The 19,286-nt window shown below is 45.4% G+C and overlaps 1 protein-coding gene across 1 annotated transcript in view; it reads left to right on the plus strand.

The window, feature by feature from the left end:
* The window catches only part of LOC149348368 (uncharacterized), a 21,240-nt gene extending 2,473 nt beyond the window's left edge, over positions 1-18,767 (plus strand). Inside the window, exons 3-10 of the mRNA XM_089541731.1 lie at positions 2,140-2,412; positions 4,495-4,723; positions 7,705-7,858; positions 9,775-9,887; positions 10,817-10,955; positions 14,266-14,439; positions 17,298-17,423; positions 18,555-18,767. Of these exons, the coding sequence (XP_089397857.1) occupies positions 2,140-2,412; positions 4,495-4,723; positions 7,705-7,858; positions 9,775-9,887; positions 10,817-10,955; positions 14,266-14,439; positions 17,298-17,423; positions 18,555-18,767 (1,421 nt within the window). The remainder of the gene's footprint in view (positions 1-2,139; positions 2,413-4,494; positions 4,724-7,704; positions 7,859-9,774; positions 9,888-10,816; positions 10,956-14,265; positions 14,440-17,297; positions 17,424-18,554) is intronic.
* Positions 18,768-19,286: the final 519 nt, after the last annotated feature.

Consider the following 19,286-nt stretch of genomic DNA (forward strand, 5'->3'; position numbering starts at 1 on the left):
TACGGATGATCATAAGATACCATAACCCGTTACCAGTACACTGTAAATAGTATAATCCAATTAAAATTAAGGTGCAGTTTCCGCTTTATATATATAATATATAAGCTTTACATATTTAGGTTGGATTCGCCGGTTGACAGCGATATGGTTCGAAAATCAGCCGAAGGTCGACCTAAAGCACATCTCACGTTTAACTCGTCACGTGGTTTCACAGAGCTAGCGCTGCCTGTGCACAACGGCGAACAGCCTATCCATCTCCTCCCTGCGCTAAGAGTGATCGAAGGGAACCGTTAGGAGAAGCGCCACTTGCAGGGGCGTGGCGCGCCTTACAATATAAGGAACGACCTACGAAATCAGGAATTCGGTATACTAAATCACTTTCTTATACATTCACACAGAAATTTCGTGAGGATAATGGCTCCGGAAATTTCGACCACCTGGAGTTAAAGAACCCCAGGTGGTTGAAATTTCCGGAGCCCTACTATGGCCTCCCTCATAGACATAGTCGCTTTGGGACGTTAAACCCCAATAAACCAATAAACCATTCATTGTGTTCGATGTAGCGAATAATTTAAAATATCCGGGTTCGATATATCCGGTCTTGATTGGGCTGCTAAGAACAATAATACTGATAATCAATAGCACTTGAGCAAGAAGGTCGATGCACAAGCGCCATCTATGTAGATTAATTACGTCTCGCTTTAGCGATTTCTTCTTTTTGCCGACTGACGTAATGAAGCGAGTTAAACTGAACGGGATGTCTCGAACCTCTTTGTTCTGGGCAACTTAATGTCAACCAAAGCTTTTTTTCACATATGACTACACGCTGGGCTTAGTACAAAACGCTTACAAAACAGGACGTTCATTTTCGCTTTGCACAACATACACTTCAATCTCGCATGCAACCGCTAAATAATGTTCGCTGAGTAAAGATGGAAATTGAGCCTGGGATTAGGTATAGTTGTTACGATGAGTGACGGAGAGCAGGAATATTTCGAAATAAAAACAGTTTTACTGTCAGTGAAAGGTATTAGAGAGGGCCGAGAGAGAGAGAAAACTTAGTAAATGCCACAAGAAGGCTATCTGGAGCCAAAAGTACAGCCTCATTGACTGTATAAAGTATAGCATTTATTAGAAAAATTGCTATTTGTTTCATGATGCTACAGGAGGTATCTTTTGCTGTGCAGTAAATTTAACGACGTCAAGTAGGAATATCTGTTAACGGACAGTGGATGATGTCAAGCGCAACGTCCGAGATCACAGCGTCAGACCTTAAAATGGCGGAATGCAAATTTTCCTGGCTAGACTAATTATAGCAAAGACGTTCTTTGTTTATGAATAGACCTGCTGCTAAGGACTACAGGAAATGCAGTTAAACCTTGCTTTGTCTACTATTCTTTGAAGGCGAGTTGGTCTGCCGGACTAGTGAGAGTAGTTATCAGCATTACAGGCTAACTTAAACGAATGCTTATGATCGGGGGCAACATGTAAGATACGACACACCTTCATCTCCGATTTCTTTGTGCGTTTCGTGAAAAATCTGACCGTACGCATTGTACCTTGTACGAGCGAACAGTATTCGACGCAAATAATATCAGTTAACCAATATAGACATCAGCAATAGGCTGATGGCTACTGATTGGCCAGTGATTGCCATTTGGACAACACGAGGCCATTCGGTCGCATTCATGCCCAGCTTGAAATACATGGCTAAAAATGGTGCTGTGCCAAGGGTACAGACGAAAGAAATGACTTTTCTATGCCTACACGAGAGGACTGTTCGCGCTAAGACGCACGTTAAACAACCCCAGGTGGTCGAAATTTCCGGAGCCCTCCACTACGGCGTCTCTCGTAGCCTTAGTCGCTTTGGGACGTTAAACCCCATAAACCAAACCAAGAAACGAAACGCTTTAAGCACAACTCGTGAGGGGACCCAGACACTTTGGTTACACTGGTGGATCAGTACGGGTTAACTACGAAATTCAGAGTAAGTCGATTGCCTCTCACAATAGTTCGAGGCACTTTTTACTTTCGATTAGGCATCGAATCAATCAAGCAACTTTTTGCTGTATCGATAGTGTATCGTCTGCGGGTTGCACAGGTGTTAGTTCATCGCGATGCGACCCGCGCGATGCGCAGAAAACGAGATACCTGTGGAGCACGGCGGCGTAGATGAAGCTGTGATACCGGTGATTATACCCGCGTCGCCGGGCAACGCCACCACTCCCAAAGAAGAGGCCCCGGAGACGCCGGAACCACCTCCCCTGACAACCATCGCCACCACCACTACCACTTCCACTACCACGACCACTACCACAACCACTACAACTACCACGACCACTACAACGACCACTACCACTACCACGACAACAACCACGACCACAACCACAACGACGACGACCACCACGACGCGTAAGTCCTCTCTGCCTTCTCCTTCGGATTGTCGCCCCGCTTATGAGGGCGAGGGAGAGTTGCCATGGTGTTTTTATGGGACACAAGTCCATAAGCATCGGCTTTTATCGTTGTCATTGGAGGTCACTTGGATCAAGCGGCTATGGTCATGTGCAAGAAGTTTAATGGGTGACCCACTGTTAGATAATGGGTCTCACTGTTTAAATAGGTAATTTGACCTAATTTAAATCTATCGTGGCGAAAAGGCGTAAGGGGGCGCCATTGAAGGGCGGGGGGGGGGATCATATTGCAGACTAAACGCAGGAAAACAGCTCTCTGGATGGAGTAAGAGTTGGCAACATCACCTAAAACGGAAGCCAGGTGTGGTCCACGTCGCTTACGCGTTCCTCTGCGTCAGTCTGTTAAGCGTGGTTCTGGAAATCTCCTCTCATCCGCCTAACTTTCGTATGGGTTGCGAGGTGCTGTTTTGATGAAGCCTAGCGCAGTTGCTTCTAGCGCTTCGAGAGAGAACGAGAGAGAAGAGGTAGAAGAAAGAAAGGAAGGTTATCCAGAAGGATTTGGCTCAACCCTCTCGTCCAGCGCCTCGGTCTCGCATAGAGCGAGCAACGTGACTGACCCATCAATGCTATGGGTCTATAAAAGAAACCATCAACTGGCAATCAGCTGAGTGGCGTCTGAAGTAATTTTTATTTCGTGTCTACCAGTATTCAATTAGCCTTTGTTTGCAACTACTGACGCAGGCGGGAGCCCCTCCTCATAGCACCATAGCGTCGAGGGGGTCCCCAACTTCTGTCGCGGTGGCATCCTGAAAAGGCTCTTATTCCCATTCAGTGCGCTGAATCTGTGTGGTGCAGAGTGTATTTTCCTTGATTGGATGCTTTGCAAACAGTAGGGGTGAGGATGATTTCGATACTAAGCTAACGATGCTGACCTTCTCTGGTTCTGTGACTCAATGTTGATAAAGGCTGCTAAGCTCGCATATAGCGTACACAGCCCTATTAGCTCTCACTGCCCCGTATCGCTCAACGCGAGCGGCTGCATTGTAGGCTATGGCTGTGACTTTACCTCCTGAAATCGAATTCTCCAGTATGAATACACAATCACTCCCTTTCTTTATGGATGCACCTGCCACCTTTATTTCTTGTTCCTAGTTGTTTGTTTGTTTACTGGGGTGTAACGTCCCGAAGCAACTGAGGCTATGAGAGACGCCGTAGGGAAGGGCTCCGAAAATTTCGACCACCTGGGGTTCTTTAACCTGCACTGACATCGCACAGCACACGGGCCTCTAGAATTTCGCCTTCATCGAAATTCAGCCACCGCGGCCGGGACCGAACCCGCGTCTTTCGGGTTAGTAGCCGAGCGCCGTACCACTGAGCCACCGCGGCTGTTCCTAATTGTAATACATTGTAACTGTAATGTAGTAAAGTCACATTCGACATTTTTCGAAACTGCTAATTTATTTTTACTAATTTAGATGTCTGTTAGGTGTAACGGGGTATTCCGTCATATTTATTTCTGCTTTTATCTAGGCTCATGCCTATTAAGAGAGAACTAAAAGGAGGAAATGAGGGGCCAGGAAAAGCAGAAGTACAAAAGAAACAGGAGAGGCGAGAAAAGGCAACAGGAAGCGCGGCGAGGTGGCAGCGTCCTCTAGGCAGTTCTTCCAAGATCACCGAAGTCAGGGGGAAAGAAGTTCGAAGCAGCGTTTTGCTTTTCCCAACTCCAACTAAATAACGTGTCAAACTCCGCTGCACTTACCGACCAGCGAATTTCGCCGTTACATTAAGATAGGATATAACTTTACCGACACACGTGGTGCAGCTTCTAAGGGGTGTTGTTCTTTCAGCATGTCATTACAGTTCAAACTGCGGAAATTTGTATAAAACTTCTCTTCCGGTTACCATGGAGTAGAAACTTTGGAGGAGAAATGTATGGAGGAAAATGCACTCTTCATTCATAAATGGAAACGTAATCACCTGCAGTCTAGTTCGCGATATTGACAAAACTCGACTCCACTGCCTGCTAAGCTAATTAATAGGACTTTAATCAGACTACTGAGTCACTTGTAACCTCTCTTCCCAGACAAACCGCTGGAACACGAGACCCTTTTCTGCACCTTCGGCCAGGCCACGGACGAGAACACTGTCTTCCCCGCTGACAACCTCTGCGACTTCATCTTCTTCGACTCTGCCTACGCTGGTGACAAGAACAAGTTCACCGACCCTAAGGCATTCGAACCGAACCTGAGGTCCTTCCTCAGCGTTGTGCCGAGATATGCCCGGACAGAGTTCGGCGTTGGATTCGCCGCCGTGTGAGCTCCACAGAGCCTGTTGCACCAGTGCCTTCTTCTTTTATGCGTAGCATATTGCAATCACTCAGTTCAGCTCTTGGGTGCGGCCGGGCAGCCACCAAACCACGTGACGTGACGTCACGAGGTTTGGTGACGTCACGTCACGTGGTGCCGTGACGTCACCAAACCACGTGAAAAAGAAAGAAAAAAACAGAAAAAAGAAGAAAAAAGACGGCTGAGCATGGTGGCGGTTGCCACCCCCCCGTTTCAAAGGGGGCGCTCCTATCCATCCATCCATCCATCCATACGTCACGGAGGAAAAGCTGCTGGGAAAATCGAGTGCCGCCAAGCAATACCTCGCGCAAAAAGACCACGCAATATGCAACGCATTCTTGGCTTAACCAAGCTAAGCCTGGGCATTTTTTTCTTTTTACTTACTTTTTATATTGGTTGACCAACGCTTAGGTGCTCGGATGTTGACCCGAAAGACGCGGATTAGATCCCTGCCACGGCGGTTGAATTTCTTTGAAGAAGAAATTCTAGAGGCCCGTGTACTGTGCGATGTCAGTGCACGTTAAAGAACCCCAGGTGGTCGAAATTTCCGAAGCCCTCCACTACGGCGCCTCTCATAGCCTTAGCCGCGTTGGGACGTTAAACCCCACAAACCAAACCAAACCATATTGTAAAACAATGAGTCCTAGCAGATAATGAACTGACTCATACAGAAGTGAATAAATGAAACACGCGTGAGAAAGTTCCCTAAAACGTCTCTCATAGCCTTAGTCGCTTTGGGACGTTAAACCCCATAAACCAAACCAAACCATATTGTAAAACAATGAGTCCTAGCAGATAATGAACTGACTCATACAGAAGTGAATAAATGAAACACGCGTGAGAAAGTTCCCTAAAACGTCTCTCATAGCCTTAGTCGCTTTGGGACGTTAAACCCCATAAACCAAACCAAATCAAATTGTAAAACTATGAGTCCTAGCAGATAATGAACTGACTTATACAGAAGTGAATAAACGAAACACGCGTGAGAAACTACGCTAAAACTTCTTTTTGGGCAGGTTGGGTGCATATCGATCTTGTAAAAAGTTCTAGAACAACAGACACAAAGCACAACACACCCACGCACACGTACTCGCACGCACGCCCGCGATTCCACACACGCGCACACGCGCACACGCGCACACGCGCACACACACGCACATAAACAAGTACTAATTGACTATTGGCTTTACTGAAAGGTGACACCATATATAGGCAGAAGGGTTGCGTGCGAAAGATTTTCAAAGATGGGTAACAAGTGGTGATGACCGAGACAGGATAGCAGACCGCATGCGCACGAAAGCACGCGAGTGGCACATTAAATCAGATTGTTTTAATTTTCATTTCATTTGGTCAGCAGTTACCCGCTTTGAAACAAATCAATCTCAGCCGCAAACAGATAAAGGCGGGAGGCTAAACGAATCACTGCCGAATTTCTTTATGATAGGTATTTGATAGGTATGTTTGTGTGGTTTTTGGGTCCTTTACAGTGAACTACCAATTAGCCCAGCAAGAAGTTCTCTTAATCCAGGAGTTAATATCTGGTGTTGAAATAATTTTGAAATGCAATTTTCCTAGCAATAAATGCGTCATTTGCGGCTGGACAAAAATCACCATGGCCAGAAAGAGCCATTTTTACTCTAATCAAAGACTAGATAGTTCTTTCAGAGTCCCTTTAAATTGAGCAGGCCACAGTGTGCGACCAAGCCGCTACCTGCTCAACGGGGAAGTACACGGAGGTTAACATGACAAATTCCTAATATACTATGGGGACACCTAGGTCAAATTAAAGGTAGCATCCGATGGTATAGATTTCACATTTGTCGCAGTTTCTGTTCCAAATTATCTCTGTGTTCGCGCCAGTTCTTTTGAAGTTTTCGGTACATCAATCGCCATATTCTCACTGACAGCTGTAGTAGCAAGCATTCGCTACGCTGTCAAGGCGCCGAAATTTCCATATACTCCATTTTTTCCCGATTTTTGATAGAGTTTACTGTCTAGAGACTGGGCTGCTCACAACCAGGTGGGCAGGTTGTGATAACATCACAAGGTCACGTCACCTCTCTCGGCCTAATCCGGGTGGCATCAGTGCAGCTTCTGATAACGCCGCAAGGTCATATGACCTCTTTCTACCAATCAGCGGATTTCGTGACATCGGACATATGCGTTGTTTATTGCGAAAACTCTAATGCTGCCCCATTCAAAACTGCTCCTCATCGCGCTTATGAATTGCACAGATCGCAACTAAGTAAAGTAGGTTGTATAGATGAAAGGAAGTATGGGTGTTGATTCGTGCATGTATATGATGTCTTCACTGGCTGCTGACTGGGCACAGACACTCAATGTACTCTGTTTCGTAACTGTGGCTGTCGCGGGGAAGACAGTTCAGTTTTAATGCGCTGTCACTTTTGCGCTTCGCCTCCATCGAAACGCGGCCGCCGCGGTCGGGTTCGAAACCGGATACCCCGGCTCAGTAGCCGAGTGCCTTAACCGTTGGGCCACCGCGGCGGGTCTGTGAGCTTTCTTGTGGCATTCAGCGTGTGCTACACAGTGAGAGATTTATTTGTTTACTTTATTTGTTTGTTTAAAGATAGACCTCAAAGAACCAAGGTATGGAGTGTTGCGTTAGAGAGCAGTGATGGAAAGACGTTATTGCAACGAAAGCTTGTTATTATTCCGGGGGCGCTAAAAGAAAGGTATTATCTCTTTTCTTAAAAACTGTCCTTGGTATGCAAAAAATTATTTTTAAACACGAAGCAATTTTTATTGCTTCCCTTAAGCTTTTGAATGAAATTCTCTTTTGTGGCAAAGATATTGCGAGTTCGTATAAGTACATGCACAGGAGAACTAGAGCGCGTACTGGTGTGTTCTTATGCGATTTTAAAGAAATATACTTTAATGGAATGTATGCATGCAACCACATTTATCTGGCTTTTCCTTGGATGTAAAAGGCACCGTGATGCCGTGGCCAAAGACCTCGAAGGGACAAACCAGGTTTTGCTGGACGTCTTCTGGAGCAGGGGCATCTTTCACACGGGAGTCATCGACGTGCCTACGTTCAACTTCTCTGTGCCTGATATACCATCGCTTTTCGATTGTCTGAAGGTGAGCTGTATTTCGTTTTGTGAGCTATATTGGGAGTATTTTTATTCAGTTGTTTTTCTGTCCCCAAAACAGCACTTCTCTGCAGTGGCCTAGTAGGAAAGCTCCGTGCCATGGTGGTGCTTCTGGTTTAATGTATCGCAGCTGCTTCTAAAGAATGAGCGACGCCGTAGGATTCAGAATTAATTTCGGTCATGTGGGGCACTTTTACGTGACGACAAACGTTTCTGGATTTTGCCCTTGTAAAAATTTGGCCTCCGTAACCGAGAGATTAAGTTCAATGACCTTGATGCTGGAGCCGGAAGCAATAAGCGGCGAACCGTCAGGGCTGATTCTAGCCATCGTAAGGTAAACCTACCGTCAATTCACTCAGCTACGGCGGAAACATAAGTTGAAAATTTTGCTTTTCCTAAGAACGGAAAGTAAGGTAAAAGGAAAGGAGAAGTATCTGTGTAACTGTGGGCACCTGAACCGCGCCGTGAAGCAAACAAGGAAAGCAATGGAAGCTTCGGACTAATTTGAAACAACTTCTGACGTCCGCTGACGCTACGATGTTTTGGCATTAAAATATCGTTGTCATTAGCAGTAACGCAGGATTAAGAGCATTTCATTCTCGAACATTGCGCAAAAAAGAACGATGATTAGAACATTATGAGTTCTAGCTCTGAAACCGCACTTTATAGTCATGATGAGAGCTCTTGGATCTGTATTGCGGATGAAAACCGTACCTTTCTTTTTGAATGCGAAATTTTGAATACCAAATATTATGAAATGATTTGAGCTTTAACTTTCTTCTCCTCACCAAAACATGCTATCCTAATACCCGTCTTGCGCTGGACATAATAAATTGCTTGCTAAAGCTCTATGAGACACAGGGGACAAACACGTCCTGGCCTCTTTTTAGTGTACTTTCACCAGGAAAGACTGGCGTGTTCTATAGAGTGCAAGAATATTGCATCCCAGAACTAACGTAATTCGGTGCAGCATATCCCTTGAAATTTTGGGGTGCACTCTCGTGTTGCGACGTAAAGAAAAAGCGACCGACAGTTCAGAAGCGTATCCCTAAACATAAGCAACATGCCGATTACAACACATCTCTGAATTGAGAAACCACATCTGAATTGAGAAATAGCCTTGGATGAGTGCCCGTCTATACTTTAGACCTGATAATGTGCACGCTTTTTGAAGTGTAAAGAGTACAAGCGATTTCCTTTAATGAAACCGTGCTGTGTCGCTCGGTATGTGCCGCCAGCGTTTTCCATCTCTGGAAAGCGATATGCGAGAAAGGCATATGCGACTGCCCCTCTAGGGCAGGCCAACCTGGGTAGCATTTCGCCAAAGTCTCTGGCAAAGTCTCTGGAAAGTGCGAGGAACTCTGGTTCCCACCCAACCGAACCATAGGACTTCGACGAATGCAGCAAATGCCCGGCGACGTGGCTTAGGGGCTTCGGTCTCTCCTCTGTGCCCCGCTTTTCTGGACATTCAGCCATCTGTTGGCCGTCAGTGTCAAACACCTCATAACAGAATGGGGATGCTTTAAACTTGTAAATCTGAGAAAAGTACAGAATGTCGGGAGATTCTGCGAGAACGTGTAGATTATCATGGCTGACTCTTCCTCCTCGCTGCAAAATCTGACCAATAAGCTACTTCCTGCCTCTGCCGCAACTAATTCCGGCAGCCATAGAAAATAAATGAGGTGTACCGAAAATACGAAATACTTGCGATGATATTCAGTGTTCAGCGCCACGCGGTAGACGGTGGCAGCCGTGAGAACTACAAAGACTTGTCCACACCTCCTGGGTTTTCTTTTAATTGTGGCTCTGCATAGTTTTTGCTTTCGGCTTAAACGCATGCTCACTGTTCTCCAAGTTTAACTGTTTAGGCCGCTTCTTGGTAATAACCACATGTTTCTTTTCCAGGTATTAGGCGCGCAAGCAGACAAGGCGAAGAAGATGGGGAAGACAGCCTACGTTGTTCTCGGCATATCTGTGTACACCAAGGCTTGGAAAATTGGCTTGCAGGAAGCAATGCGGTAAACTTATAATTCATTCATTAACCGAAAGATTAACGGGCGCTTTCTTAAACGCAACTGGGAGTGATCAGCTCTAGCTGTTTCGTGAACTGATTCAAGCAAGAATGACGCTGCCATTAGCGGGACGGCGTTTTATATGTCATATCGAACGGTTATAATGAATCATTGATCGTCCGAGAATTCAGTTCGAGACGTTAAGGTGAAAAAAAATAGAGAAATGAAAATTTGTTTTCAGGAAAAGAAATGGCGGAGTAACTGTCTCACATATCTCGGCGTACACCCGAACTGCAACGTATGGGAAAGGAGGAAGGTGGAAGTGAACGAAGAGAGAAAGCGGCGCCGTAGTGGAGGTACACGGAATAATTTAGACCACCTGGGAACCTTTAACGTGCACTGACAATGCACAGCAGACGGAAACATTCTTTGTCTTGATGTGCTGCAGCGTTTCGGCTAAAGCCTCTTAAACGGGTTTCGATGGAGGCAACACGTTTAAGAGGCTTTAGCCCACAAGCTGCTGGACGTCAAAACAAAGGGAGGCGGTTAAAGCGTGACATCAACGGCGATGCTGATTTTCAGAGTCAACTGTACCCAGCCGGAGGGACGACGCTTACAGCAGCATGGTCAGTGCAAGAATGACCATTGTTTATTGAGGGCACAGCTTTTATAAGCACGAGCAAGAGCTCTCTACCTACTGCGCATTATTGATGCGCATCGGCGCGATACAATCACTGATTTGCGGAACTGATACAAACACGACACGTGTCCGATGCATCAATGTTTCGCTTGTCAAAGGTGCCGTTAGTGTTTGCTTAGAATTTGGACCCCCGACATGAGCACCGTTCTCCTTTTGTTTTTGGGAGTTTTGATGAAATTAAAATCAGTTTTCACTTTTCATTTGTTCAAGCGCAATGCAATTTAACTCTATTAAGGGATCGGTACAACCCGGATATGTTCATCGCACGCGGTCACTACGCCTATGGAGATCACGAGAGGCGAAACTGCGTCGTCATGCCGCCAACTTCTCTTCTGGAAACATGGCCCGGAAGAGCCGCCTATCGTTATACTATGGTGAGTGCAGTATGCAGCTCGGTTGCCATCTGAGACAAGTTTCCATAGTGACATGCAGACCTGTGTCAGTTCTAACCAGGTGGGCTTGTGGAGAGCAAATTTTTGAGGCCAAGATGATGCGATGATGCATGATGGTGCCCTCTATTGAACTTTGCCGAATGCTTAGTCACCAAGTTCTTGTAGTCCCCGAGAGATGGCGATATATTCCTGAAACTTTCAAAGCGGCTATGCAGACGACGGCGATTTTTTCACTTTTTACGTACTTAACTGTCTGCACATTGCAGCAATTTCTTTCGCTTTAGGTTGCCTTTATTGCTGTGAGGGCTTTTTGTGTAGGCTCGAAAAAGACGTAGAACTTATTTAGCTTTAAAGTATTTCGGATCCTTTTCTACAAAGAAAATATGAAGCAAATATGATCAGAGCTCCTGATTTATTTTATATGAGTAACAACACAAGAAGTAATAAAAATGTATATCCGCGAAAATCATAGGGAACCGCGGAAACTTAAAAAAAAAGAGACAGTGCGAGCGTGCAAGTTTAACAAAACTCTTTACATGCTGTCATGCTAGAAGTGAAAACAGTCTACTTATGAAAAATTTGGCTAGCAGCACGAACTAGAAGGTATTAGGGTACCTGCACACAAAAGTATTTCTGTGAAGCGAAAGAGCGACAGTATCAAAGCGTCACGACTGCCACGTAGGCTACTTGTTTCCACGAATATTCATCTGCTTAACAATTTGTTTAGTAGTGGAACAACGAACCGCAAACATCGGCGTTAATTCCAGGAGCAGATTTCTAACTGGGAACCTGCTGTTTACAGGAGTGCTGATTGGTTAGCACTTTCCCAGCAGCGGCTGGGACCAGTAGCTGCTAGAACCACTAGCTGCCGTAGTAGCACCGAAACTATTTTTTATTTAGCCCATCGCACAAGACGTCGTTTCCTGTACGTCGAGTAGTAACACGGTGCGCCAAGGAATTAGTGTCAGGTGATACAATTTGTTCTTTGACGCAAAGGTATATTTTACTAATGGATACTAAAAATTTGACCAACATACTGTAGTTGAGGTTTCGCGCGAAAATAGCTTCAGATGATAAAGTAAATAATTAGGCATAGACGTCACTTTTTAAAGAACAGGGAAGTAATTGCGCGTGCGTTGTTCATGATTTTTGAGCCATTCAGGTTATTTTTGTCAAATAGGGGGCTCAAAATGTACGAAGTTCAGAATGGCGCAAACGACACACACACAGGAAAAAAGGGGATGACACAAAGAGCGCCTCTTTGTGTCATCCCCTTTTTTCCTGTGTGTGCGTCTTTTGCGCCATTCTGAACTTCAATCATGAACCAACTAGCCCCAAAGCAAGTTCTTCTGCAATCAAAATGTACGCCTACAAATTTTGATCTTCCTGGATAGCACAACAAAATGCGTGTCGGAAAGAGATATTGTTGCCTATCTCTGGAACTCACGATTCTGTGTGAAGGAAAAAATAGAATAATGGTTTGGTTTGGTTTAGGGGGGTTTAACGTCCCAAAGCGACTCAGGATACGAGGGGCGCCGTACTGAAGGGCTCCGAAAATTTCGACCACCTGGGGTTCTGTAGCGTACACTGCCATAGCACAGCACACTGGCCTCTAGAATTTCGCCTCCATCGAAATTCGACCGCCGCGGCCGGGAAAAATAGAATAATGGTTAAGAAATAAAACATTACTGAGGTACCGTAGTGGGTCCCCTGAAGTTATGCCCTGAAAGCAGGATATGCCTTTTCACCCTTGAACACAGTATAAACGGTGCTGGAGATCAGATTCCGGGAGAATGAATTCATTTATCGTCTGATATATAACGACTGAGAGCGTTTGAAGGCATTTGCAAAAGTCTGAATACTCATGCCTACCTTTTTGCTTTCGAAGTCAGAAAGGATTATTTTTTCTTGTGCGAATCATGCGGTTTCGGTAATCACCCTCAAAGAAATACATATTGCGGTGAAATTCAATTTGCTGCAAAATTTAGCAAGTCTTTCGCGAGTTGTTTTTATAAACCCTAGGAAAGCATAGGCAAAATAGATACTGCTGTAAATTTAGACATTTCGTTTTATGTCCGTTTTTGAAAACTACTGCGGTTTCTATATCTGCATCAGTTCGAAAAGTATTTTATTGATAAGAGAGTTTTTGCATTAGCAAGCACAGGAGCTCTAATATCTCAAAAACAAATTTTACAGGTGCAATATCACCGTCATCAGCATTAGTGCTTTGGTATTAATATGAAATACATATTGGAAACTTCGTATACGTAAGGAAGTTCAAGAAATATGGCAACGTATCTTATAATACTACGCGTCTCAAGCTGCGAATATTGTGCATTGCTTGTAGCGTCTAAAGTTACTAAACACTTTAAAGTTATGATTCTTTAGCTGATTAATACTTACCGATAAGCTCGTTAACACCTGACGTGATGCAAGCCTACGAAATCTGGACAAACACTTCTAGTTCGCTCGGCTGCCACCACGTGCCTTCTGGCGCTGAACACTCAGATTCACAGTGGGAGTTTGCAATGTTCGGTAAATAACGTTGATTTTCTATGCCCGTCTGAAATAGTTAGTGTGAATGCAGGAAGCATTCTATCGGTCAGATTTTTAAGCGGGCAGAAAGAGTCTGTCATGGAAATCACTATGTTTACGTAGAATTACAACTTGTATTTAACATTTTTCAATTTTGCTAAACCTGTTCTTTTTTTCATATATTATGTATTCGCCCCTTCTGCTTGGGCCTACTGTAGGCCTGCAGTATGTTCTAAATAAATAAATAAATTTCCCAGGACGCTATGGCTCTGTGAAAATGACAAGCTCAAAACAGCCTCATTGAGTTACCCTGTGTTTCGTAATGTCTACCAGCATATGACGCTCGTTGCTGCACATACTGGAAAGCTGGGCACGGGTTTAAGAATAATAATTCGAATGGATTGTCTGCTGTCTCTGATGGAAATATATTATTTTAAGTTTCGTATTTGTGGCTTGTACGCAAACAATTTAACGTCACAGAATCTGTGCTGCTACAACCTTTTCAGCCAAACCACGAGTTCTTTGCCCTCCCCCCTTCAGTGAGCATGTAGACTGTAAAGTGATCGCTGGTTTCCATGTAATTCCTGATAGGAAACCGCTTGTGCTGATATTTCTTTCAAAGAAATTGATAAACGACTCGCTGCGCATCACGACAGGTGTCGCTGTGGTCGACAAAATTGGACTGCAGATGTTCAGCGTAAGCTGACGAAGATTAGGTTAAACTTGTACTCTGAGAGTTATGTTCCATTTATTGCAGCCATCGACGATGGATGCCGTGGAGTTTATGAAGGAGAAAGGCGCAAGTACCAAGTGGTTGTTGTCCGTCACCATGAAGGGTCGCTGGACGAAAAAATTCCGCGACTATGATGAGGACATCGGAGTGCCGTGTGCGGAGGACCTCGACGCGAGGATGTTCGGGTCCTATACGGAGGTGCAGTGAAAAAACTTGGCGGACACTTGACGTACTTTAAGAATGAAACACGATAACATTAAGGATCCCCATCATTCGCACCTTGGTGTGTCATTTTTTAAGGACCTCGGGTTTGCTCCTTGTATACTAGTTAGCACCCGACCGGACCGCCTCAATCATAGAGCTGAATCAGCAGATGGATTTATGAAAACGTCACAAGTTCATGTGACCTCGGAATCCGTTGGGCCGGTTGCCACCTGCCACTGTGGGCAGGTTGTGATGTCACAAGTTCATGTGACCTCGGAGGGCGTTGGGCCGGTCGCCACCTGCCACTGTGGGCAGGTTGTGATGACGTCACAAGTTCATGTGACCTCGGAGTCCGGTGGGCCGGTTGCCACCTGCCACTGTGGGCAGGTTGTGATGGTGTCACAAGTTCATGTGACCTCGGAGTGCGGTGGGCCGGTCGCCACCTGCCACTGTGGGCAGGTTGTGATGACGTCAGAAGTTCATGTGACCTCGGAGTCCGGTGGGCCGGTCGCCACCTGCCACTGTGGGCAGGTTGTGATGGTGTCACAAGTTCATGTGACCTCGGAGTGCGGTGGGCCGGTCGCCACCTGCCACTGTGGGCAGGTTGCGATGACGTGACAAGTTCATGTGACCTCGGAGTCCGGTGGGCCGGTCGCCACCTGTCACTGTAGGCAGGTTGTGATGACGTCACAAGTTCATGTGACCTCGGAGTCCGGTGGGCCGGTCGCCACCTGCCACTGTGGGGAGGTTGTGATGACGTCACAAGTTCATGTGACCTCGGAGTCCGGTGGGCCGGTTGCCACCTGCCATTGTGGGCAGGTTGTATTGACGTTGGAAGGTCATGTGACATCCCCCGATCAATCAATTTAACCCCTGTCTGCCATGATGGACCGGTTTTGCGTAGTCTGATGGCTAGGTAGCCCCTTGCCCCGGTTGGAGGTAGTGATGACGCCACAAGGTCATGGGACCCCTCAATACAGTTCAGCGTGGTGGTGGTCTGACATGCGAGTGTACTCCGTGAACAGGTTCAAGACAAGGAAGATTTACGTGACGGAATGCATGACTGAGATATTTCTAGTGTGCATAAAAAAGATTTTAAAAGGCCTGTTCCTAACTGTGACAGAAGCCAACAGCCACAAAAACCAAGGGGCACAGGGGATTTTTTTTTTAAATTACTTTATTTATTTTGTGGTGTTGATCAATTTAGAATGTTATTGAAGATGTTATCGCTTAAAGCTAATTGATTAGAAAAGCAGAAGAAAAAACAACCACATGCCGCCGGTGGGATCCGAACCCACGACCTCCGAATTACGCGTCCGGTGCTCTACCTCTGAGCTACGGCGACGGCTGTCAATTCTTCTGCTTTCGGGGGTATTTATGTTTACAAGTAACCTAACCTTGAGAGTGTTCATCAGCGCCACCCACGTTCATAAGCGGCGGACGTAGAACGTCCTGAGTTACCGCAGGTGTGACGTAGAACGTCATCGAACGGGGAGGTGGGAGCTGCGTGAGAACCCTCTTATGCTTCCTATGGCGTCAAGGCTGCGAGAACCGAGGCCCTCGCTAAGCAATTAAGCAAACAAGGGAAGGGGAATGAGGGGCTCGTTATAAATATGACAGAAACCAACAGCCACAGAAACCAAGGGGCAGAGGGGATTTTTTTTAAATTAATTTATTTATTTTGTGGTGTTGATCAATTTAGAATGTTATTGAATATGTTATCGCTTAAAGCTAATTGATTAGAAAAGCAGAAGAAAAAACAACCACATGCCGCAGGTGGGATCCGAACCCACGACCTCTGAATTACGCATCCGGTGCTCTACCTCTGAGCTACGGCGACGGCTGTCAATTCTTCTGCTTTCGGGGGTATTTATGTTTACAAGTAACCTAACCTTGGCTATACATAGAACTCACAAGCACGACTGATACTAATGCACATTCATGTAGAGTTCGGCTTCAGGAAAAAAATTGTTACCCTACAAAATTCCCAACGATCAATACCACAAATGAGAAGAAGACAATCTCCTTTTTTCTCGCTTTCCGTGGCCATTGGCTTTCTTCATATGCGTATCTAAATGCCTTGTCTGCTAATTAGCATAAAGCAGGCATCGGTTCTAGAAATCTTAATGCCTTAGGAAGCATAAGAGGGTGCTTGAACTGCTACTTTCCTCACTTTTCGATCGCGTTTTATGTGGAACTTGCGATTTAATAGGACGTTCCTACGCCCGCCGCTATGGTCGTGTTTCGCGCTGCTGAACTTTCGCGTTGTTAGGTTACTGACATCATAAATAGCCTCAAACATAGAAGATTAGAAAAATAGAGCCAGTTATCATTGCAGTAAAAAATGATTACACTACTATTTCCGATTGATTAAAGCGCACACTCGCGAGCGCGCGCGCGCACACACACCCACACACAAACACACACACACACACACACACACACACACACACACACACACACACACACACACACACACACACACACACACACACACACACACACACACACACACACACACACACACACACACACACACACACACACACACACACACACACACACGCCTCTATGTTTTCCCTATATTCAGTGAGATCAGTGAGTGATTTATTTCTAAATGCGTGTGTGGTCACGAGCCCCAATGTTCCCTATGCTCCCCCCCTGTAGTGAAGCATCTTGCAGGTGAGAAGTTTTTCCCTTGATAAACTCGCAGGCTAGCTTAATTATAGTTAGCTTGCGCAAATTTGACGAATATTATAAGATCAATCGCCCTTGTCGTCCGCATTCCTCTATACTTCAAAACCTACAGATTTTGACCTTATCTGCTTGTTTTTGTTCACTCGTCTTGACAGGTCTGTAACGACAAGGAGTACGGGAGGAGGATAAGGTATGACAGCAGGTATGATGTCATGTACACCAGGAAGCCCGAAGACCTGCTTGTTTTTAGCTACGACGACGAAAGGAGCTTCTGCTCAAAGGTGAGACTCTTACAGAGAATGAAAAAGGTCAGTAAGGAGGATAACATTTACAGCTATCACAGTGTACACAATCATTCCTGTATGTCAGCAAAAAGGGTGTAATCTGTCCTCCAGCGGACTCCCCGTTAGGGGCGCTGTACGTTGCTCGAGTCCCGGGGTAGATTTCAATCACTAAATATATAGAATACTCCGGGATAGCAACGGAAACGGACTACCTTTTGAAAGCATGCGATGTTCTCGCAGTAACGGATATAGTAACCGAAGTTTCCACCTAATTTATTTGCTAACTTCAGGACATCTGGTGCCGCATTTAAAACATCCCTTTCATTGCTAACTGCCTCAAGTTACTGTGCTTTGCGATGGGAATATTCCTCCATTATCAAGAGTAAGCATTCCGTTTATTTAGTGATCGTAATCTGCCCCTCGTCTTGTGCAGCATGCACTGTACATAAAGGGAACTGCGCTAGAGGACGGTATACCCACCTTTTACTCCCGTAGAGGCCTATACGGCATCGACAGATAATTGAAACAAACAACGTGATATCTTTGTTCTGTCAGTCTAGTGCCAAGTGGACAGCTAATAAGCGAAGAATGAACACGCAAACGTTACGGTTACTTTTATATAATCTCTGTCGTCTTGCTGTCCGCTGTCGTCTCTGTCGTCTGTCTCTCTGTCGTCTGTCTCTCTGTCGCCTGTCTTCTGCTGTAATGTTGTCTTTATGACTAAAGGAACAGTGACATGTCCATCAATTTCTTGTTATTGTCATGATTTGATTGACTGGCTTTTTCTGTGTATGTTGATGTTTTTCCACCAGCAAAGGCTCCGAAAATTGCATTAAACGTTTACTGTCATTTGATCAAAACTCGTGACGTTTACACCGCTTTGGGTGTGAACAGTGTAGTAGCCTCGCTACTGTTGCCTAGCCTAGCCTATACGTTGTCATAGTTTTTTAAGGTAGCTTGAAAGAAAGGTACAGGGAAGGAGGTTACCTGGACATCAAACGCGGGCTTCCTTAGGTTGTCGGTGGAGAGAGATTTCTGTAGCAGTTGCATCGAGTGATCCGCCTGTGTGTCATAAATGTTAATGTTTGCACCAATTTTAATGTGAATGTTTTCTCGCTATTCGCGCAGCTGTGCAAGCTCAAGGCCAATCACACCGTCTTGAAGTACGGAATAGCCGTGTACGATTTGGAGTACGAGGACTACCAGGGTCTGTGCGCGCTGCAGAAGATCTTCGAAGGCCCCTACAGCCGGCTGCAGGCGCTGCGCAAGATTGTAGACTTCACCAAATCGTTCACCAGCCCCGCACACCTGGACAGCTGCTTCAGACTTATTTTCCAGTAGTGACTTTGTGACTTTGCTATCAACGAACGTTGTTTTGTTTGGTTCCATACGAGTGCAGACGCTTGCTTACGCGCGAACTGTACCTAAAATAGTTCCTCGTTAGTGCCTTATTAGTGTTGCTAGCGTTAGGGCGTTAGTCCTGTAGTGTTGTAATGGATATCATTGCTTAATCTGCAGTTAATTTTTATTCTGTGTCAGGAATAGCTTTTCTGCAATGTTTGTCGTTTAAAGCACCTTGTCAATGTTGTCATGGTATCGTGGCAATGTGTCCGAGTAATTTATGGCTGAGAATTGTTTGCCACAAGAAACTATCTTCAATACAATTTGTTATCAATACACATTGTCAGTGTGGCTAACGTTATTAGTAGTGTTGAGCTCGCTTGACTTTTTCAGTCTTCGGCTGAATTTGAAGCACTTTTGACGCCATAGATTGCTGCTGTATTTAGGAGCCACATGTTTCCATACTGATGGTTCGTTAGTGGAGCTCTGGGACGCGTAATCAATATTTTTCAACGACTG

This window comes from Amblyomma mixtum, chromosome 4 (assembly GCF_055824585.1).
Source record: "Amblyomma mixtum isolate Tamu chromosome 4, ASM5582458v1, whole genome shotgun sequence".
In the NCBI taxonomy this organism is placed as follows: Eukaryota; Metazoa; Arthropoda; class Arachnida; order Ixodida; family Ixodidae; genus Amblyomma; species Amblyomma mixtum.